The sequence below is a fragment of the Podarcis gaigeae genome (assembly GCF_964106915.1).
Source record: "Podarcis gaigeae genome assembly, chromosome: 9".
NCBI lineage: Eukaryota > Metazoa > Chordata > Lepidosauria > Squamata > Lacertidae > Podarcis > Podarcis gaigeae.
In genome coordinates, this window is record NC_139685.1 from 37,699,616 (window position 1) to 37,724,001 (window position 24,386).

The 24,386-nt window shown below is 38.6% G+C and overlaps 1 protein-coding gene across 4 annotated transcripts in view; it reads left to right on the forward strand.

The window, feature by feature from the left end:
• Positions 1-24,386, forward strand: part of FSTL5 (follistatin like 5) — a 328,628-nt gene that overhangs the window by 269,147 nt on the left and 35,095 nt on the right. For 2 of the 4 annotated variants that reach the window (XM_083755622.1, XM_083755623.1), the window contains 4 exons: positions 1,205-1,366; positions 2,086-2,220; positions 15,308-15,334; positions 19,066-19,184. In XM_083755622.1, coding sequence (XP_083611748.1) covers positions 1,205-1,366; positions 2,086-2,220; positions 15,308-15,334; positions 19,066-19,184 — 443 coding nt within the window. The remainder of the gene's footprint in view (positions 1-1,204; positions 1,367-2,085; positions 2,221-15,307; positions 15,335-19,065; positions 19,185-24,386) is intronic. The other 2 variants (XM_083755624.1, XM_083755625.1) reach the window with 1 other exon arrangement.

Sequence of the window (24,386 nt, forward strand, 5' to 3'; positions counted from 1 at the left end):
TATTACTTTTTTTCTGTTTGAAAGGAGTTAGCACAAAATCATACGATGCAAGCATTAAAATTTAATTAGTAGGGATCTACTGCAATTGCAGTGAAAGTAAATAACCTGAAGAGATGGGTGTAAGCAATCCATTTTAATTAGAGAGCTTTACTGTTAATGCAGAGGTACATTTGTATATGACAACTCTTATTTTACAATTACATCACACAGTAGTTTTGTCTTACACTGCAAATCCCAGGTGAGGTAACAGTATAGTCATAAATGACTAGATGTAATCCTCTGATTGCCACTCAGCCATGAAATGTGGTTTTCCCCTCACTAATTATGTATTGATTCCGACTCTACGAGTTTAATTTTCTCATGCAACTTGGAAAGGAAGATTAAATATATTTTCAATGCAGAAATATTTATCTACTTACCATGGGTATGTAGGCAAGTGGCAAATGGCCCTGCATGTTCACCCTTCCACAATACAGGAAAGGAGGAAACTACCTTATACAGAGTGAGACATTTCGTCCATCTAGCTTAGTATTGTGTACACTGATGGAGAGGGGCTCTCTAGGATTTCATACAAGAAATCTTTCTCCCAGCCCTACCTCAAGATGCTGGGGATCGAACCTGCATGCAAAGTAGCTGTTTTACCACTGAGCTATGGCCCTTCCCAAATTGTATGACAGAGATCAATATCTGCTAGGAAACATTTACATGCACACATTCATAATTTTATTGGTGTGCCGCCTTTCCACAGTTCAAACCTTGTTCAATGTGGCTTACAACATGTAGAAAGGCATAACTACAACACAACAAAAGCAGTAATAAACAATAAGCAAAACATTAAAATACACAACCAAACTGAACAATTTCCACATAAATCACAAGATCTAAAATAAATATACAAAAAACCCAACAGCAACAACCCCTCCTCCTCAGCACACACCCCCCCCCCCCCGGACAAAACCCCAGCCCAAGAGTCTGTTCAGCAGCCATAGCTTTTTGTGACTGGAGTCAGTCAGGGCCCAGGAGGAAAAGGCCTACAAGGCAGGGAGCAGGTCTTCCAGGACTCGTGGTCAAGATGGTCAATGTCATGATTTTCTTCTGCTTTGCCAATGATACACAGCTAAGCAGTTGTTATCACTGATTAATTTTTAAAATATGTTTGCATTTGCATTCCATTTGATTTATCATACTTTTTTGTCTATTTCAGTTCCGCCAGTCATAAGAGTGTTTCCCGAAAGCCAAGCAAGGGAGCCTGGTGTTACAGCCAGCCTTCGGTGCCATGCAGAGGGTATCCCCAATCCAGTGCTTGGCTGGTTGAAGAACGGGATTGATATAACTCCAAAGTTATCTAAACAGTTAACTCTTCAAGGTAAAAGCGTAGGCATGTCTTTTTATCTGCACTACAAAGACTTCGGAGAGCAACGTGAACTTTTAAACTGGTGTAATTTATTTATCATGCCTTCAGGCAGAGCCTTGAGCAACAGGTATGATGTGTTAACTCCACCTCAGAAGTGAAGCTGACAGTTCTGAAGTCTACAAGTAACCTGTTCCATATATGTTTTCCTTTACTTCTCTGTCTATAGCTATTTTCAATTCACCTTAGTATTTTGTGCGAGTGTATCAAGTAATCTTTTTAGGAAATGTTACCACAGTGAAGTATTTTCCAATTCGAAGTGGTAAGTTTATTTAAAAAACCAAGCACATGCTGTTTAACCAACTAACATATCTTCTCCTTTAATCTGTGAATATCAGTTTCTGAATTAGCATTTTTATAGAGCAAATCCAATGCCTCTCTCTACCTGAAAGTTCACACGTGCATTGATTGAGCTATGATGAAATCTGCACACATTGGCACTGAAATAGAAAAAGGCATTGCTCCTCTCTGATAGCAAGCAGAAGAATGTGCATCATTGACCAACTGCATATTTGTGGCCACATTTTATATCTCCCAAATTAGGGGAGTTCAAGGAGGAGGGACAAAACTTTAAATGGGCTGGGCTAAAACAAATGCTACCTGTTTCATCTTGCAAGCAAAGTGACACAACAAAAACCATAATTCACGTATTCCTTTTTTTCTTCTGCACCCAGCAAATGGCAGCGAGGTCCACATTAGCAATGTACGCTATGAAGACACAGGAGCATACACCTGTATTGCAAAGAACGAAGCAGGAGTGGATGAAGACATTTCTTCACTTTTTGTGGAGGATTCTGCTCGAAAGACACGTGTGTACTTTTTATTATTTTTTTCTCATACCTAGAGAAGAAAAGCTATCAGTAACTGATAGGAAGTACTTAGAAACCATAGGAGACACACACATAAGAAAAAAGTTTTACTGTCTCATAATATGTTTTGAGACATCCCTTGGAATGTTCTGATTGAGGCTAGATCATCAAATGTGGCAGGTTCATATAACTGGAAAGAGGTCAAATCACTGTAGCCTGCTAGTTTTCCCAGAACATCCTGTGCAAGGATTGCCTTGGCATCCATGTAATTGCCACAGAAATAACAGTCCCTGAAAAGCAATACTGACAAAAAGTAACAACAGATCCCTATTTAAGAGGTAACAGAGATTGTATCTTTATTTTCACTTAGTCTTGCCTCTCATTCCTCAGGGGAACTGATTTGTTTATGAAATCTATGAGTTTTCAGATATAATTCTAAATAGCTCTTCCAGGAATTTAGGGTGTAAGTAACTGGCCAAACAGCCTGACTGAACCTGCAATAAATATATTGTCTTCGGTTTGGTTACAATAGTGTGTGTGTGTGTGTGTGTGTGTGTGTGTGTGAGAGAGAGAGAGAGAGAGAGAGAGAGAGAGAGAGATTAGTAATTTAAGGCTTTTGTGCCTCCTTCCTGCTGCAATCTCCAGAACCCTCTGAAAAGCTGCTTTCCAGAATGGTATTTGGTGTGACATGGGTGGAATAATAAGAAATCAAGGACCACCTTTGTACAAATAGGTGTGCTTGTTAGGGCACCATTGGATCTCAATCATTAACATCTAAGGTGTGAGGTCTGTTCAGTCATATTTCTGACTTTATTATCTGGGAATGCATTGGAAATCTTATGGAAGGGAAATGTGTGGCTTCATGGAGTCAGCATAAATATCAACAACAATTATTTCCTTGATTTGTGCTGTATTTGCTTACGGTGTGTGGTTTATGGAAGAAGTTGATGTACTAGACATCAACTTTAAGTGTTGACCAAGCAAAATTGCATTTCCCAGTGCTTTCTGTGCCTGGCTTATTGCCATAGAAGTGTCAGGCATCAAAAGTGGGGAGAGAGACCTCCTTTGTGCATCTACAAAAAAATTACAATGGTAGAAAGTGTAACTAGATGAGAATGGGTGTTGGATGCAGGGGTGTGTAGGTGGAAAGGTGATTCCCCCCCCCCCAGTTAACATTTTTTCCCCCTACGACCAAAGAGAAATGTAGTACTGTACTCACTTTGTTTTGAACTGAGCATTATTAGTCACCAAGGTTTGTATAAAACTTATAGAGCAATAGTATACACATCTGCACAACAGAAAGTCCCACTGTGTTCAATGGAGCTTATTGCCAGGTAGCACTAAGGTGTAGATTGGCTTCCCATTGCAATTAATTTTTGACCAGTGGTTTTTGTAGATCCTTGAGATTACCTTTCTAATTCTAATGATTGGAGATTGAAATGGTATTTCTAAATGTGAACTTAGTTGCTGAGAAAATTACCACATAATTCAAATGTTTTTCCAGCCTTCTGCTGCTTCTCCTCTTCCTAGCTAGGTTGACACTGACATTGTCATAAATATATAGAAGGAAGCCCAATTATAGTTACAGTAGTCATCTATGTCAGTACATCACTTCTAAGAATATTTCATAGCATTGGATACTATTCAATAATTTGATTATTTGGCTAAAGAAAAAACACTACTTGATATATTTGGTGGCCTCTTACAAGTAAATGTCACAAGTGCCATCTGTCTTCAAATGGCAGCTTCTCTGCTATGTTGTCTAGGTGATGAAGTGAAATTGAATGAAATTAATAGTCGCTAGTGAGGCTGTTTACCACCTGGTAGCAGTAATTCTTACACAGTCAAAATAGACCATCACAGTGCCTAATAAAAACTTGTCATTACAAAACGGATATATCTTGACTCTCATTCCCACATAATAATATTCCTAGAAGCTCTCCAACAGGCTTGAGCCACCGAATCTTGTGCTCAGTTCCACTGAAATCACTAGTGTTACATATGCTCGGGTAGATGCAATACTCCTCAGTACGACTACTATTTTAAAGAAAACAGTAGCTGATTTATTACAATGTGAACTTTGCAGGTAACCTAACTGACTGTTAATACAAGCAAACCACATATTTCAAAGCCAGTCCTGCCATGGGCAAACCACGTTCAGAATCTCCGGCTGTTTTTTATTTGTACGTTTATTTTGCTTTTACCAGTCAGCAGCCCCATATGGCAAATGAAGTTACATTGGGAAGGTGTGGAAAGCCAACCCTCTCCCCCCCAGCCCATATCCCTATACTAAATGTTATGTGCTAAACCTCCATAAAGCAGGTGGTGGTGCTGCCTGAATGGAGAGGATTGGTACACAGAAACAAGAGTTCAGTGCCCTTCTCCTGCTTATGAATCATCTGCTTAAAATCACACACGCCACAACAAATTCACATTTACACTCTAAGTCCGGCCTGCGGACGGTCTGGGAACCAGCTTGTTTCTACATGAGTAGAATGTGTGCTTTTATTTAAAATGCATCTCTGGGTTATTTGTGGAGCATAGGAATCCGTTCATTCCCCCCCCCAAAAAAAAAAAATTGTCTAGCCCCCACACAAGGTCTGAGGGACAGTGGACTGAAAAAGTTTGCTGATCCCTAACCCAATATTGTCTGCTCTGACTGGCAGAAGCTGTGCAGGCAGGATGTTCTCCTTCAGCTGCTGTCGGTTCTATTTAAGAGGGGAGGGAATGCCAGAGATTAAACCTGGATCATTCTGCATGCAAAGCATGTTCTCTACCACTAAGCTTTGGTCTCCTCAATTAAGTTTGGTTCCTTCTCAGTGGTAATCTCAGTGGTTCCTTCCAACTATTCCACCAATAGCTTCATCCTAGCCCCTGCTCTCAAATCACAGTTCCTTTCTTCTTTGTATGCTATTCCCCAGTCTCAGTATTCATTACCTCCCCCACTCCCCCACGTATGCATTTTTTAAAAAGCCTATCACCATTCTTCATACGATACAATAATCTTTATTGTCATTGTCCCATACAGAACAACAAAATTGAAAAAAATCTACATCAGAAATTCAAAAACCAACAAGCCTGCTATCCCAGCTATCCCAGCCTGGTTAACCCCCTAAAAACTCTGATACCCCATAATTAAATGCACTATACTCCCATAGAAACTACCTTACACTGTGTTTAAAACCAAAATCGCATTTGGACAGAAACTTTCTAAGGCAACTAGTCCTAGTGTTTATAACCCTGTACCTTCTTCCAGAAGGCAGAACCTGAAAGAGATCATTTCCGGGGTACGCAGTATCCTGCACTATCTCTGCAGCTTTCTTATGACACCTGGAAGCATAGATTCAATCCTGTCTCTTCCATACCTTATAGGGCAGCAGTCCCTGCCTTTCATCTTTTTAATATTATCAGTGGTCACAATGTTGAAGGAATGGGAACAAGTGACAGAACGCATGTCCTTTTGCTTCAAACGTCTCATAATATGTTCCCCATGGAGCTCATTCATTGTGAGCTATTTAGTGGATGATAATCCTGATCTACCTCACAAGGTTGTTTTGGTTGAAAGAAACAAAGATATTGGAACAGTTTGTTTTCCTAAAAGCACCGTATAAAAGGGAAATAACGAATGCCATGGTTGCAAAGCATGAAAAATATTATTCTTTCTGGAATTAAACCCATGAACCTGACTAGTAAAAGTTAATAATACGATAGGTAAGGAGATGATTTACTTCTTATTTTCTTTTTATAAAATAAACTTTAAATCTGAATTTATAAGACATTCAAGAAGTACTACGAGCCATAAAAAGTGAGGCAGGTGAAATGTATTTTGCCAAAGCTGAGCAAACACAGCACAAAACACCAAGCATGTTTTTTACTTCCGTTGCTCAGTCCCTTCCTTCCCATCTATCAAGCTAATTTGGAACATCACCAGCCAGCGCATGAGAACATAAATCACCTGTAAGGACCTCCCTATGGTAGGTCTCTTTTAGTAGAAAGCTCAATCCTGATAATTCTAGCATTTTCCTTGTCACTGTGCTTTAGTTTGCAAGTGAACAGAACAGACATTTGCTGTGAACTTCAGATTTGATTGATTTTTGGGGTTTGCCTTGTAGAAGTCAGAGCTGAAGTGATTGCTGTGGCAAAAGGATTAAACCAAGAATTGTAAATCTGAAAAGTAATATTGATTTCAGCAATAATTTACTACAGCATGCCCAATAATTGTGCCAAGCCTCTTAGCTGCGTATTTACTTGGTTCTCTCGGAACCAGGTAGCAGACATTCTGATTTTATTGTAAAGAGGAGACACAATCAGGCCTAAGTTAAGCACTTTGAACTTATTCCTATTGATTTCAATGAGAAAACTGAAGTACTTGTTTTGTTCTCTCCCAGTGAAATCAATGGAACTTCAAGGTGCTTAACTTTTAAAAGATAATCTTTATGGTGAGTAAATATACTAAACATTATTATTACTATTATTTTTAAAATAAGGAATCTGGTTCCCTCAGTCCCATCGAACAATTTTCACCATGGCATCCTCATGCCAGAGTTCTCCGTCAGTGCCCATATTTGAATTTTTCAATGACCTATATTGTGTTATTTGCAACCTAATCTGTCAGTTGCTCTTGCACAATGAGTATACCCAGTGCTATTTTTCTAGAAAAGGAGTCTCCAGAACTCACCATGAACAACTCCCTTCTTCTCTTACAATGGCAATGAGAGGTGCAATTTGCAATTTGAGAGGTGCTGGAACTGAGTTCTGGTGAGTTCCACCTGAAAAGAAGTCCTGAGCATATCTAGTTTCATAAGGGACCCCAAGAGTCATCTTGTCCAATCCCCTGCAATGCAGGAATAATTTAATACATGCAAATATGTTGTTGAAAATAGAATGATGATAGCAACAAAAGAGGAAAAAATTAAAGTCCAAAAGTTTTAGGCAGGAGAGTAGTATATTATACAGAAGTGCCTTGCTGAGATTCCTGCTGTCTTACCCCTCCCCTCCCTCCCTCCCAGTAAGCAACAGTGACCCACCTACCAGGAAGCTAGTATAGTGGCATTAGAAGAGAAATAATGAGGAGTCCTGGCTCTCTCCTATAGTCACTCTCTCCATGTTCTTCGTCTCAATGTCTGCAACACCAGATGTGTCAGTGTCAAGATTAACCTGCGCTGCCATCATACAGTTCTTTTTCCATTGTTTTCCATTAGCACAATATATATACCGGCTCCATTATTCTTAGGTTCTACTTTTGGCAAAGTAACCCTCCGCTGCGTAAATCCATCACAGAACACTTGAACACCTGCTTTTCTGGCTTTGATGGGTAAAAAAGAAAGTGCCTTAGTTTAGTTATATGTCTTCCAACTTGCTAGCGAGAGAAAGTTCCATGTGGTCCAGACATCAAACCTGTCGCAAATCCTGCTCTGTGTTGTAGAGTTATACAACTTTTATGAATTAATACAGATGAAAGGTTTTGGTCATAAGCCTCGGTAGCTTTCTTCTTCGTCTAAAGGAATGTGCAGTAATGCACATTAAAGAAAAAAGAAAAAAAAGTTTCACAATATAAAGTTCAGTCTTGACATACCTTCTCACCACAGCCCTAGAGATAGCTTTTTGGACCTCATGCATCATCTGCTTGCCTCTAAAGAGGAGCTTGGGAGGGCTGGATTTTGTTGAGTGCGATAAAGGTTCTTATATCTCACTGGGCTGTACAGAAGTAAAAGATATGAAGCATCCATTTCTCTTCCGCTGGATTTCTTTGACAGCAACAACAAAATCAGAAACTTGAATTTACTGGTGAGAAGTGGTTAATATGAAGCAAACCTTCAAAGCATTTACATTATACCTACACTTAGAATTTGAGATTAGATTTAAAAGATGTAATAACCTACAGTGTGGTTTGTTAGGTGATTAATATGCCGGTTTTTATAGCAGGCAGGAAAATGGAGTGATGGATAAGACCTTCAGTGGACCATGTGATGCCTGTTGCTGTTAGCAAGAATAAAAGGAAATAAATAGTCTGAGCTTTGGCTTTGGTTGCAGTTGGAGGATATAATTTTATTTTAAAGTATCCTGCAGATAACACACTCTTGTCACATTTCTGCTCCTGAGAGAAGCCAGTACTACTAAGATGATAACAATTCATCATCAAAATGGAAATTCAAGATTAAAGTCAATGAAAAACACTGTGAAAGCATTTTATCCTGCAGTTGTTACATTTTTGTCTTCAAGAAGCAATGAGTTAAGCTTCTTTGACAGCTTGGCGCAATTTTAACAAAAGATGGTAATCTGGTAAACCCTTTTGACACTCCTATTAGTATTGGAACAACTTAATATATCTCTCAGTCCTAAGAGATTTTTCAGTCCTTTGTATATACGTAACATGCCTGTTTGCATGTTGTCAACACTTATTTTATATGTATTGTGTTCTAGCATAATCACAGAAGTATAATAATTAACTCCACAAGAGACTTCATGCAAACTCCAAAATTCAGGAGTCATAAACTTAAGAGTTGAAATGTGATTTGGAAATAAAGTTACATCTCAGTGCACAAAACCATGTCGTGTTCTTGTGAACCAATAAACTGAAAGATAGCAAGGCCTGTTCAATCAGACCAAAGGCCTATCTTGTTCAGCATCCTGTTCAGACAGTGGCCTATGAAAAACCCACAGACCGAGCAAGAGTGCAACAATGTTCTCCCCACTTGGGATTCACAGCAACCAGCATTCACAGCCATATTGCCTATGAGAGTAGAGGCAGAGCCATCATGGCTATAGTAGCCATTCATAGCCTTAACCTCCATGGATTTGTCTGTTGCTCTTTTAAAGCCATCCTCTATGGCAGCCATCACTACATCTTGTGAGATAATGTTTATTGGTACATTAGCTTCATACCTGTGATTGGGAGGCCTTAACATTCAGAGGGTCAGTTAAACAACAATAGGACAAGTATTTCTATTATGTTCCTAAAGGACAAGCAGAGCAATCCTAAATCCCTGATCCATGCTGCTGGTAGGGTTTAGGAGTTTCGTGAAGGTATACATCTGGGGGACACGTTGCAATGGATCAACTGGAACCAAAGCCGTTCCAATTCTGAGGAGGTACCTCAACTGTGTCCTCAGGCTGTGCCAGTTTGCATAGTGAAACAGGGGCAAAACATCCCACTCCACCTTCCGCATTGACCAGCAGGAGCTGGCAGAACTGCAGATGTGGCTTTAAAATCCAGCCCAAGCTAGGATTGCTCCTTAGACTCAGTTGGTGGGGATCCTATAGTTCATAATAGAACCCTGTTCCTTCAGTCTGTGGCATGCACACACAGACACTCAGATTGCCACATCTTATAGGGAATAGGAGACTCCATAAACCTATCCAGCTCTTCTCAAAGTTTGGGGCTGCAACCCTTACCCTGGGAGTAAGCCCTGTGGAATTCAGTAGGATTTACTTCCAAGAATTGCCACCTGACTAGCTAAGGAAAGCTTTGTTATGTCCTAGAAAAGATTTCTCTGTGAATGGGCAATGTACCTGTGGCAGACTAAATAGAGCCACTACTCTCTTAGTGTCTCCTGTCTGTTGTTATCATTTCTTTCACAACATTAACAATAATTACTGAGTGTATACTGTGGTGGTGTATTTGTATAAATTATGTTAGCCACAGAAGGATAATATACTCCAGACCAGGACCCTGTGACCATCATCTGAAGCCCTTCTTCATGCACCTCTTCCACAAGAGGTCCAAAGGGTGGCAACACAATCTTATATTTCCATGTTGTGAACTGCCCAGATATCTACAGATGAAGGGCAGCATGCTAAATAAATAAGTAAATAAATAAATAAATAACTCCCAGGGTGTACTATAGAGATGGTGATGGTGATGTTTAAAATAAGACTGACTTAAGACATAACAACCATAGAGGAATCATGTGTGACTCACTATTCTTCTATCACTGTAAGGTCTCCCATCCCCTCTAGGTCTGTTGAGAAGGCATTTTAAACCTTCATGCTCTCACACATCTTCCAAACGGGTTCTTTGTCTCCCCAGAACGTGTCAGATTCCTCAAAAGTAGCCATGGTGACCCATCTTAAGTCATGTGAACATCTGAGGTCACCGTTAACGCTTTGATCGATGAACTCTCAAGGATACCCTATGAATACATTTCAAACTTGGATCCCTGTTCCTTGAAGGCCCCAGGATGACATTTTTAAAAGTGTCTTTATTCATGTTTGAAACAGAGGAATTGTAGGCATATCCTAACCTTGAGGTCCCTTTATTTGTGTGACACTTGCTCGTGATAGAACTGTGGGAAAGGGATATCATATATATCGAACATTATCATTGCCGTTACACTGTAACAGCATAATAAACTGCTTGAACTTCTGTTGTACCATTTCCCGGGTCACAGATGTAATATAAGATGATATTCAACTTGAAGTAAACCTATTGAAATTAACAGACTTAACTTAGTCATGTTCTTTAATTTCAGTGGAGCAGCTGTGTGTAAGATTTAGTGGAATAGCATCTTAGGTTTTCAGCTATATTATTTTTCAAACAGATATTTCTTTAAAAAAACCCCACTATTGATATTTTTATTATTATGATAATTTTCAAAAGCTTACTTTTAACAATAAAGCTTAGATTTGAATTTCCTCTGAAATATTTTTTAAATAATGTTGTTTACCTGTTAATGAAGTGAGAGGAAAGTTTGCCACCCAAATATTTTGCAGTAATTTACAGATGAGTTGAATATTTGATGCCCAATTAATATTTCATCCTGCATTTTTTATTCTTTAACATTCATTACAGTTCCCCATGTTACCCAGTTAAGCAGCTGTGACTCTGTCACATTCTATGAAGCAACTTCTATAAATCCTTTCATCTGTTCACCCACAGCAAGCTGAAAATTATCTGCTTCCTGCATTTTGTGTCTAGAGGCTATGTTTAAAAAATAATATGCCTTTTCGCTACCATTAAATAGATCAATTTCTAACACCAGGGCCTTTTTTGCATGTCAAAGTCTTATCACCTAAGAAGAGGTTATGTGCTCTGAATGCTACTGACTTCCGAGGTTCATGGCCATCTTCTCCTGCCAGGCCTATAGAACAGCATAAGGCTAAAAGCTTTTTTGACTCTGATTTATTGTCTAAATTTCTTCCACAGGGTCTTCCACAGGTCTCTCTTGCATCTCATACACAGCAATGCCTCTTTACCTCATTTCTCTGGGAATAAGTTGTGCTGGCATTTTATGATATGCCTAGGTATGCTGAACAAAGGCTTTCCAGGGACTCAATCTCAAACAGATTTTTTAAAAACAACAACAAAAAACCAGCAACTGTTGGGGTCATCTTTGTTTCCAAAGCCCATAAAGCATCTGTAGATTACCAAGGGTTTATTTATAAAACAAGATTCAGCAGTTATCTCTGGGGTTATTAGTCTTCAGATAAAAACCCTGTCTACAGAATTTTCAGAGAAAGGAAATTTCAACTGCACATAACTAGCCTGCCTATATGTGGGGAATTTATGCGGTCTGTAGAACTCTGTGGTTTCTATAGATAAAACGCATTGTTTTAATTATGTTGTGGTTGGAGTCAGACCTGCTGCTCTCTGAATGGAAGGGCTCCTTCCATTCTGAACAGTGAGCTGGATCAAGCAGAGGTGCCCAAAATGGACACTCCTGCAGGTGAAAGAAGGGAGGTTAGTTTTGCTGATTCCCTTTTCCCTTTGTAGCCCCCCATTGGCACTTCTCATGCTGGTCCCCCAAGCACCCAGACCAGATTTTTGAAGGCTTTAGGCTCTCCATGGAACTTATCATTAAAAGATATAAAGAATTAATGATTTAAGATGGCAAAGAGTGACAGTTATGAAGTCATTGAAAGGGACACCAAGTTAATATGGACATTTGCAGGACCTGTGGCAAGAGACTCTTCAGGCCAACGAAATAAGCCAATGTTAGTGTGGAGACTCTACAGTTTTTAAAGAACGAGGGGATGGCACCTAAGCAATGGGTGGGCAATCTAGAATTAGCAGCAGGGCTTCTGTGGATTCAGGAAGCAAACAACAGAAAGAAATGGAGAAAACTTGAAGATGTGTATAGCCAAATATGGATGTAAGATGCTACAAAAGAAGACGAATGTGGAGTTCCACACTGCACAATTCTGGATCCTACCCATGGCCTCTTTTCCCCCTGGAATTTAAAGTTGAATATAAGGTTGTATTCAACTAATGTTTAGTCAGAATAAACCCATTAAAATGAATGAACTTAAGTTAGTCCTGTCCATTAATTGTGATAGGTCTCCTCTGAGTAAACATTAGTTGAACACAACCCTTACTAAATAATAAATACACTTCTACCACTTTCTTATAACTCAAGGTGGTATATAGGAAACAGAAAATGCAATCATTAACTCTGGCTGATCCAATATTAGTCCTGGATTCATTTATACCTGACTGGGACCTTAGACAGGACCAGTCACATTTACTGATTGCATAGTATGTTTTCTGTAGGGCAGCTCCTAAATAATTTGAAACTTCAGTATATCCAAGGACTACTTCTGGGGGAAAAACAGAAGTGGATCTGTTTTGTCAGGAGACCTACAAGCTTAGTTGGGATTCCACCCCCCTACCCAATCTCCAATAACCTGTCATGGGGATTTCGGTTGCAGAACTCTTCACAGCACTTTCCCTGATACCTCAGCAGTCATATTGTGTATCTAGGCTGCCCTCCGATTTTTTTCTCTCACCTCTCCCACCTGGGATTTGGATTTTCTGCCTGTTAACTCTCCTTTCTTTCTCAATCTTATACTGTGTACCAAATCACTCAATGCCATTACCTTACAAGTACGACTTTACCAATGATTGAGGCCTTGAACCAAGGCTCAGAGGACCCAATCCTAATTAAATCTGTGTCTTCTCAACCATGAATCTTAATAACAGCAGAGATAAACAGAGATTCAGAACAAAGTTGCCACAGTTGTTGTTGTTGTTGTTGTTGTTGTTGTTTTATATTGTAGTTCCTGTGCTTTTAACTTGGCATGTTATACCAAAATCCAAGTGCAGATTTCCCCATTTTCCCCCCAAATCCAGGGAAAATAGCCTATTGGTTCTTAGTTAGCAAAATTTTGTTGTATTAAAAACTGTGATACATTTTCTGCATAACTGTCCTTGAACTGCAAATATACTCAACCAAATATTGATTCAGTCAATAAAACCTGGCAGTTAATGCACAAAAACGTTGCAAAATTATCAAATATATCTGTTAATAGGTAGGAAAGTAGTATTACATTTCTTTAGATGAGACATTTTACTTGTATATTCATTGGTTCATTGCTCTCAAAGTAATTTAGCTACAGTTTTGGTAATGAACTTACTTGTTTCCAATGATAAAAGTGAAATATTCAGATAATCTTCCAGAATACAAAGTGTTTATTGGATTAATCAACTCTTTCCAGCAATCTCAATGGAAGTTACAAACTAATAATATATGGCTTGCTGTTTCAATTTATACACATTTTTTTTTCTGAGGCAGTCAGGATGAGAGGGCACCTTGTATTAGATAAACGTATGAAACAAGCATAGTTTTATTTGCTGCCCAACTAGTATGTTTGCTTTTAATGCATTTTTATCGTATTGGAATCTATTGGTGGGTCTCTGGGACACAATAAAGAATTCAGTTGAATTGGAAGAAATTTTCTCACAGATAGAACTCATCAGAGTAGTGTTACCCCACTGAAGCTCCATCCAAAATATCTAAAGGTATCCCTTGAAACATACAAGAGAAAGTGTCCTTAAGTTCTGCAAATATTTGGCCTGAGAGTTAACAGAAGTAGGGAAAATGCCAAATACGGTCAGGTCTTGTTGGCTACTGAAAGCAAATGTTTAAAGTCCATATTTGTTATACACTGACTAATGCAAGATCTACCTTTGCCAGGACCAAATGTGTGGTGGTGAGGGGAACTATGATGGAGAGACCCAGAGCACAAATACAAATATAACTTCTTAATGTCAAGAATTGCCTTCCATGACTTTCTTTAATACTAAACATGAATGAATGGCTATTAGTTTGGTCATGCTATTACTGATACATAATATAAGGGTTTTGCCTTAAGCCTACCAGCCCGATATTACAGGATTAGCTTAGAGAAATGTTTGGATTTTCAGTAGAGCAAGTAAGATTCCTGCATAGCAGAGAAAAAAATAACTGGAGGAAGAAAACTAATTAACTTTCTGCCTTTTTCTTAAAATTCTAAGAAAAAAAATTGGTGTTCAAAGGTTCTTCTCTGATGTATCAATTTCCTGTGAGTGATCTGTTTCTGAAATGTCTTAGGAACTTTTAACTTCTACTTTGATTGGGTTGTGTCTGAATTTGTCAATTTATTTTATGATGGTGTATGACTCTGCCTAGCTATGCTTCTAAAACAGGGGGGGGGGATGGTCATAGGTTGGATAATAAGCATTTGGGGTTCTGTTTCGTTTTTCAGTTGTAAATGTTTAAACCCAAACTCCATGGAGCTCAAATCTCAATAATAATGATCTCTTGTAAATATACTAGAAAGTCTCTCTCTCTCTCTCTCTCTCTCTCTCTCTCTCTCTCTCTCTTGCTACAGAAAATTATTGCCTTCAGTTTTGCTTTTTGAAGGCACTAAGAAGCATCCCATAAGCTTCAAAGGAGTCAAGATCATGCAGAGCAGTTCTAAAGTGTCATTCGAATGCACCACTCATAGAATATTTTTTAATGTTTCACCTCTTTGAGATGCAGTGAAGTGTTCCCCTTTAGAATTATTCATTCTAAACACAATAGCACAATAAGACTAGCTGAAGTATCCCCATTGTCTATATTTCCACTTAAAAATCTTTTTTTAAAAATAATAATAATAAAAAGCTTTGTGGTTCACATTAGCTTATTCATTTTCATTGAAATGTGCTAAATTCTTGTCATAAATATCATGTGCAGTAAGTATATATCTAGGAGTCAAACAATCAGAATTTGTTTTAGATAGTTGATGCGTGCAAATCAATGTTCCTAATTTTAGAAACTGATGTGCCATTGGGTGATATTTTCATACTCATCTGTGTCTTCTGTTCTTTTCCTCTTACATGCTGCAGTTGCAAACATACTGTGGAGAGAGGAAGGTACTAATATAATTTTCTCCCCATCCTGTAGTAATTTTCTTGTTTGATGTACATATTAAATTTATAGTTAGACAATAGCTATAGCAATTATGTTTAATTATGCATTCATTCTTCACAAATAGATCTTTGCTTCTAATTCTGTTATACGATGTGTCATTGTCAAGGATAGAAAAAAAACCCTAATTATTATTTGGGGTGGGGATGAATCCTTAGTTGCAGTATCTGTAAATGTTTATCTTTTCCTTCTCTATTTGTACCTAACAATAACCCATGTTTCTAAAAGGCTTACGGGCATATCTGAGTTACAGTTAAAACTCCCTGTGGGGACTGTGCCCTTAACTTGTCCTGTTGCTGTCATAAATCATTTGGCCAATCAGCTTATCTTCAGTCAGAATGTTGACCCAGGAATGTGAATCATTCTTATTTTGCCAAGAGTGCTATCTAGTGAAGCTCCCAGAGTAACAGAGAAGTGCTGTTATCTGATTACTTGGTGAGACAAAACTAAAAAGCTTTAAAACTTGGGAAGTTTGTGTGGGGTGGGAGAGGGAAGGTTGGAGTTTACCAAAACCTACTGCTTGTGATATAGAATATAAGATTACAGCCAGAAGTTTTAATTGTATTTATTATTATTTTTACCCTGCCCTTCCTCCCAAAGGAGCTCAAAAGACACTATGACTCAAGTGATGGGCAAATATCCCTTAGCTGTTCTTTTCTTTTCTTTTTGCTTTCCATTTCTTTCTTTCTTTTTGGTGATAAGCAAATGTCCTTTAGCTCAGTTCAGAAGCAACATAGCATTTATTTACTAGTTGAGTTTTTAGAATCTTGGCCCATACTTTTAGTTTAGGGGAAGTTTTCTTGCAACGGTGTGTATGTTAGGCAAAATTGTAAACACAAATGTGTCTATTAGGAAATTTTCACACTAAAATTAAAATGTTGACAAACTTACATACTGATGTGGAAATGTGGAAAATTGAACTTAAAAAATAAGGGGTATGAGAGAAACCAAAACTGACAAATTTTCCTATCCATACCTCCAGCCATGGTGCTGAACATGCCCACTCCCCTCCTTGGGGGGGCTGATTGTGTGTGTTTTTAAGTGCAATAACTCATTCCATATTTCTAGTTTATTCCTCTGGTCTCACCACACATAGGGCACATTCAAAATATAAGAGAAAACAATGGGTAAAATAGTCAATATATGAAAGAGGAAAGCAAAAATCGATCCTGAATTATAATTTAAATTTCCAATCATGTAAATCTTGAAAGTACAATGTACAAATATTCAAATTGCTCAGTTATTACTTCCAACAAAAATAACTGTTTACATTTTAATAACCTGGCTTTTAAAAAGAAATATTTACATTGTTCACATCTGAAACTGAGATGGTTATTGGCATACTGTTTTCTATAGGGGTTCAAGACATATCATGGAAAAATCTTGGAGTAGGCCCATTGAAATTAGTGAACATAACTTACTTATGTCCATTAATTTTGTTAGGTCTACTCCAAATATTACTAATATTGTATGCAACCTTTATGATTTTCAGAATCAACAGACAGATAAGTACATAAGCGGAGGTATGACAAAATAGTAGGTAGGTTTTTGGAAAACATGTCAAAAATCAGAATTAGAGTGAGAAAGCCAGCAGTTAGAATGCATATGCTAGCTGGAACCTGTGTAACAGAAATAGAATGGTTTATATTAGGCAGTGTCTGCATGCTCTTTACTGTTCTTCAGAGAGATTTGAAATTTCCAAATGTCATGTTTTATTAACTGTCTTTGCTAGCAAAGCACACATACATATGGGGCTGCCAACTGTATACTGGCACCTGTTTCTGAGCCTTGAACGTACATTAAGTGACAGTGCTCCAAGCTGAGAAAAAATTCACTTGCTGATTTCTACAAATCAAGCTGCTATTAAAGACACAGGAACCACTTGTTTTGGGGTTGTCTCACAACTATAGATACACTCTTGTCAAAAGCAGATATCTACTTTCAGTGCAATATTGGGATATATCAAAACCAATGACATAGCATGACCATTGAAATGCAGTGGTTCCTTTGAATGGCCATAATAACATGTTGAATTTCAGAGAAGCCATTGGAATGTGTCAAGGTGTGTACCCTGGAAAGATGTATCACTTGCTGGATACATTTTTATTTTTAGGCTGGCCTTTTAATTTATTTCAGACACACCTCTTACTGGTTTTTCTTCTTTTCTTTTATAACTTGCTTTGCTTTATCTGGCATGTTTATTTTTGATAGTTGGCTTTACATTTGCCTTTGTAGGCAACCTTGAATGGTTTGGTTTTTGAACTAGAAAGATTCTAAACACTCAGAGAGAATTCTAGCTATTGCAGGTGACCACAGCTATGTATTGCTTTGTTCCTCCAAAAAGATGTAGCTGTCAGTTGAGTTTCTGAATGGACATGCAGGAGAATTGAATAGGGTCAGATTCTGCTAGCTGCCCTTGCCACTCTTCATTCCATCTTCATCTGCATAAAAAAAAATCAATTGAATTTCTGAATGGCCCTATAAATGCACTGGGATAGTTGCATCCTGCTAAATTTCCTTTAGATTTGGGTTTCGTAGTCTGCCAGGTCAATGAACAGATTCTGCATTCAGGTCACTGTGAGAAATTGAGCACTTATCTGTATGAAACAAGGAGCCGTCCCCGACCAAGACCTTAGGAAGCTTACAACCCAACCCACCACTTCTCCCTGTCACCATTTTGACACCACATAGCCTGTATCAAGAGATCCTACAACAAACCCCCCAGAAGCACTACTAGTAATTCTGACACCATGTCAAAGGAGATTCCATCCCTAGTAATGTGTAAGAACTATGAAAAACTGAAGCACCAAGACAAAATAATGTGTGCAAAGAGGAGGTTGACCATGCAGGAACTAATTTCTTGATTTCCAGTTCTGTAGCCAATTTGTGAGAATGATGCTGTTTATTCTGTAACGCAATACCAGATATAATGGGGGGTTCCATGAATATTTGTGCAATAGAACGATCCTTTTACAGGGCTTCAAAGTATAGGGTTGTATGCAAACACTTTCACTGACACAAGCCAGGATGCTCACTTTTCATTGAGCACCTGGCCACCTGCACCATATCCCAGTCTGCTCCAGCAGATTCCTCAACACCTCAACTTTTTAAGGTTCATAGGTTGGCCAAGCTCTGGTACCCCAAATTGTAGGGACAAAAGTTCTCTTTGTTACAGCAAAGCTGGATGGGGTACAAACCATAAAATATATTTTCATATGATAAGACACACAAAAAATCACTTAGAAACCCAAACCCTCCATAATTTCTGTGTTGCCAAGAACCTCTGTTTTACCTCTTCCACCCCTCACAAATGGCACAATGAGAAAAAGTAAATAATTTATTATTCCTCGTTGATCCTAAATGAATAATAAATTCCTTACATTCTCTTTTGTTGCAGGTATTTTCAAAGTATGCCATATATTTCCAGACTAATATTCATGAAGCCATTTTGTTTCTCAGGGGGGTTATAATGTGAAATCTTGTATCACATTAAAGTTTCGTTTTAAGTCTACAGTGTTTTTTTCTTAATAATCCCACAGGATTAGTTTAATTAATTTTACACACATTAACAAAATATCATCTGGCCAAAAAAATTAGTCAAAGCTTTGGTGCATGAACTTTTTTTTCCCCCTGAGTGGTTTAATTTTGTACTTTTAAACATCTTTTTGTTCCTAAGGTCTGGGAATTGGGAATATGTTCTATGTATTTTATGAAGATGGAATCAAAGTGATACAGCCAGTGGAGTGTGAATTCCAGAGACATATTAAGCCTAGTGAAAAGCTCCTTGGATTCCAGGCAAGTATTCTGAAACATCGTTACTCTTTCCTTCCACCATGCTTGATATTGCAAAAAGCTGAATATGCTCTTTGAAATGTTCTATCTGCTAATGAAGCAACTGTTGATAAATGTTTCCGGCTCCTTTCTGTCACTGGGCCTCCACAACAATAGAAGACCCTGACTTGATTAGCTCCAAAGAACTATGGGCAGAAGGAGAAATGTGTCCATGCTGTGCCATGGACTCTCTTGCTCAAGTGTTTGTGGAAGTCTTAGCTCAGTATGGTGCTACAGTGTTACATTAGCTGTGCAGTAGTATGAATGCCATGGCAAATATGGAAGATGCAGGCTGTAGCAACCAAACTCTAGAACAGGCTTCCTCAACCTCGGCCCTCCAGCTGCTTTTGACCTACAACTCCCATGATCCCTAAGTAGCAGGACCTGTGGTCAGGGATGATGGGAATTGTAGTCTCAAAACATCTGGAGGGCCAAGTTTGAGGAAGCCTGCTTTAGAAAGAACTCGTGCAAAGGCTTACTATCGCAAATTGTTGCCACACTTTGCAAATGGGTCAAGCAGTGATGAATAGGTGAATGTGATCTTACCTTGGATTCTGAGTAACAAAGCCACAGGTTGCTTCATTGCCATGTGACCCTACTTTTTATAAACTTTACTTCTATGTACCCATTTATGTGTGTCTGTGTATGAAGATTAGATAGACGAACACAAAGACAGACAGATAAGGGTGTAGATAAAGACAGAATATGATCCAGTAAGTGGACCTTACTCCATTAAACTTCATGCCACAATAACTTGGTTAGTCTTTAAGGTGCCACTGGATTCTTTGTGGTTACAGCTATCCCTATGGCATTCGTGCAAATATAACTGTGGGTTACCTACATCCCTCCTCACATATTCCTATGTTTCTACTCTTCTAAAATCCATGCAAAACAAAACCCTTGGGCTAGATTTGCTTCTGTAATAATTACTGCCAAAGTTAAAAAAATATATACAGATATATGCAGTGCTCAACAACAAGATAAATTTTTACTGCATGTAATTATACTTTCAGTAGCTAATCAAGCTTTGATTTGTGCTGCTTAACTAAAATTAGTTCAACATCACTAAAAATAAGTCAAATACCTTTTTTCTCTCTCGTGTGGATGGCTAATTTAAAAGCTGATCATTTAAGAAGTATCTGAAAATTTTACCAAAGAAAACTGAAAATGAGAACAGTGAAATGTAAAAGTATTCTGTGTAGCATTTCAGAATTAATGATAAGTTGAGTGATGAACAGTGAAGAGAAGTAATTATAATGTAAAATATATTAGGTTTATTTTTTCTTCTCCATCTTTAAACCCTCTCCCCCATACCAGAGGTAAAATTTAGGAGAGGGAAAGATTCAATTCATAGAGCAAGCAAGTGTAAATTAATAAAAAGAATTCACAACATAGAGCAAGCAAGTGTGTTAAAGGTAAAGGGACCCTGACCATTAGGTCCAGTCGTGGATGACTCTGGCATTGCGGCACTCATCTCGCTTTATTGGCCAAAGGAGCTGGCGTACAGCTTCTGGGTCATGTGGCCAGCATGACTAAGCCGCTTCTGGCGAACCAGAGCAGCGCACGGAAACACCGTTTACCTTCCTGCTGGAGTGTGTAGGTATGTGCAAATTACATAGGCAGAATTGTGTTGTTATTCCATTTTCCTTTAGATAATCCTCTAAGTTTTAGCCAGCTTGATCTGTGCTATCATCAGTATCTGTGCTATCCTTCAGTATCATCAGACTCTCACTTCAATGAAAGGACTTTGGTATTTTCACCATAGTCACATTGTGTCATGAACTCTGTAGTCTTTTGCACATGTTGCTTTCATTTGTGAGGATGAACAACTCATCACAACAAAGTTTTAAAAATCCTGTATCAGAAGAACATCTAATGCTTGATCAAGTAACACTGAGTGAATTTTAAGCAGTTTGTTTGTTTGTTTGTTTGTTTTGAGATCAGAGCAGATTTTGGGAGAGCCCTCAGTAAATTGAGTGTAAAATTCACAGTAGTTGATATACATTTCAAAGGTAAGTAAAGGTAAAGGTAAAGGTACCCCTGCCCGTACGGGCCAGTCTTGACAGACTCTGGGGTTGTGCGCCCATCTCACTTAAGAGGCCAGGGGCCAGCGCTGTCCGGAGACACTTCCAGGTCACGTGGCCAGCGTGACATCGCTGCTCTGGCGAGCCAGAGCCGCACACGGAAACGCCGTTTACCTTCCCGCTGGTAAGCGGTCCCTATTTATCTACTTGCACCCGGAGGTGCTTTCGAACTGCTAGGTTGGCAGGCGCTGGGACCGAGCAGCGGGAGCGCACCCCGCCGCAGGGATTTGAACCGCCGACCTTTCGATCGGCAAGTCCTAGGCGCTGAGGCTTTAACCCACAGCGCCACCTGCGTCCCCATACATTTCAAAGGTACTTATATCCAATTCATGCCTCAAGTTTAATACAATGTCTTTCCAACTCATATGATGTATTCCTGTTTGCCCCTTTGCACATTTAGACTGAACACTTGAATAGGGCAAAATTTGAACAGACATACACCACAAGTAGTAAGTTTAAACTACTCTTCCCTTGCAGTTGAAAAATAGCCATGCAAATTTATTTTCTGTGCCCCCCTTTTTTGTCATGCAACTTTACTGGTTAGGATTTTATTATTATTTTTACGCCTTCCTGCATAGTGCCTATAAATCTGCTGCTGCTCCATAACTTGAATTACATAGCAAGGGAAAAATATTTTTCTACTCATTGCTTTGACTACAACATACCTTCAGGCAACTATGCTACGTTGTTAAAAAAAATCCTCAATAGAATTCCCTCCATGGAGGAGGAAAGTATGTTTCCAGCTCATTGAATTATGCATTATTTTAATACATATATTTCTGCTGCATAGACTGGCTCCTGAGTGTGGATTTCAAGCTGCTTTTGAACCAAGTATCTATTACTACATACCACATTAAATGCATAGCGTTTTGACATGACAGTTTCCTCAGATGCAAGTACTGAGGGGCTTTCAGGCTTTTTAGAGTCCTCATTCTTACAAATTTGATTTGTCAATGTGTTTATGGCATTGGTTGCCCAAAGCAGCAGTTCCCAATTTTTTTGAGCCACCATCACCTTGGTTGCATAAACTCATCCCCAGGGCTCTCTACCCTAACCTGTAAAAAAGCATTATTCAGATTAGTGATTTGAATGGGCCACTAAGGAAGATAATAAGGTAATGGTAAAGGACCCCTGACAATTAAGTTCAGTCGGAGATGACTGTGGGGATGCGGTGCTCATCTTGCTTTACAGGCCGAGGGAGCCAGCGTTTGTCCGCAGACAGTTTTTCTGGGTCATGTGGCCAGCATGACTAAGCCGCTTCTGGCACAACGGAACATTGAAACCAGAGCAGCACATGGAAATGCCGTTTACCTTCCTGCCGAAGCAGTACCTATTTATCTACTTGCACTTTTTGGTGTGCTTTCAAACTGCTAGGTTGGCAGGAGCTGGGACCGAACAACAGGAGCTCACCCCATTGCAGGGATTCGAACCCCCATCTTTCTTATCGGCAAGTCCAAGAGGCTCAGTGGTTTAGACCACAGCGCCACCCGCATCCCTATAAGGAAGATAATACCACAGCAAAATTCAAAACAGTGGCAATTAATTGCACATTTATTCAAAATCCAATTAATACCATTTAATTTAATGAATTAAAAAACTCTGATTAACTTGATCCAGTGACACCATTTTTAAAAGTCTGATAGTCATTTACAGCTCTGTGCCCCCTTGCAGCTCCTCTTAGCACCCCATAGGTAATCTTAATGCCCTCCTAAGGAGCAGTACTGCTCACTTGGGGAACCACTGCTCTGAAGTGCCTTGTCTTTAGACAAGACTAGATCCAAAGAAACAAGTGAGCCCAAGTAAAGGAACTGCTAATTGTAATCTGCAAATGCTTGCCCAAGAGTTGGTGCAAGATAAAGTGCTCCAATGGGCAGGTTCTACAAAAGTTCTCATAAATCTTGATCAGCTAGAATTTCCACAAGCTTTCGTGGAATCTCTTGCACAAGGAGAACAACATCTTTAGCATTTGTTTCATTATTATTTTTCATGCAACTCTGTAGCATGATGTGTAAAGCAGCCTTCTTATGAGCTGAAGGTATCTTTCACTTGCAGAAGTTCACCTTTAGATCTAGCAGCTTCTACTTTTAAACTAATTATAATTCCCCATTGCCTCCAAACTTTGGTTATTTCAACAACGGTTTGCTCACTTGTCATGATCCTAAACCAAGTTCAAGAGTAACAAAGAACAAAGTTGTTTGAAAGCAGAAATTAAGCTTCCAATATCCTCACCGCTATATATAGTGGAGGAGACAGCATACAAGACCAAGGCTGGCTAAGGCTTCTTTCTTAGCACTAAATCATGGTTTAGCTTTACTTGTGAACATTACAAAGGTTCATTGATTGTCCAATGTAGGAATCAAACACTATACATTGGACTTAAGCATATTTGAAATTAAGCATAGCTGTTCATTTGCACAGAGATGCTCTGCTGAACTGAGATAGAAACATGAACCTTTAAAAGAAAAAAATACAGTATATAAGCAAACTTGCATTTGGTCAGTTGTTAAAATGTTAGCTCAGAAAATTAAGTAACAGTCCCTTCAGAGTTTACTAGATATCCTTGGCCAATTCTGTTTTCTCTCCTCCTAACCTAATTTATATTATTTAGAAACAAAACTTTCAAAGTTTCTTGCAAATAATTTGTCATGTAACAAATTATTTACATGTATCTGAGCTAATTAATAATATATGGATTGACTCAGGATCTACTGAAATAAGAGGCCACGTATATACTCACTAGATAGCTTGAGTAAGGCATCCCATACAACTGAATTTTGCAAATCAATTTTCTTTGTAGATCTGATTCTATCTCAAAAACAACTCTCCAAAATCACCAAATATTTTGCTTTATTCCATCTGCTGGTTTGAATTAGACTGAATCACTTTCTGCTTAGGAAAGTGTCAAAAAGCAGTGTAATAAATTAACATTTTTATTGGATATTATCAGATGTTCCTCTTATAAGGAACCTAAATTGGAAAAAAGGTGCATCAATCACTTTTTAATTAAAAAGAGAATTTGTTCCTATATTTAAGAGAAAATTGTTTCATCCCATTATCTGACCACTGGGGAAATTTTTAATGG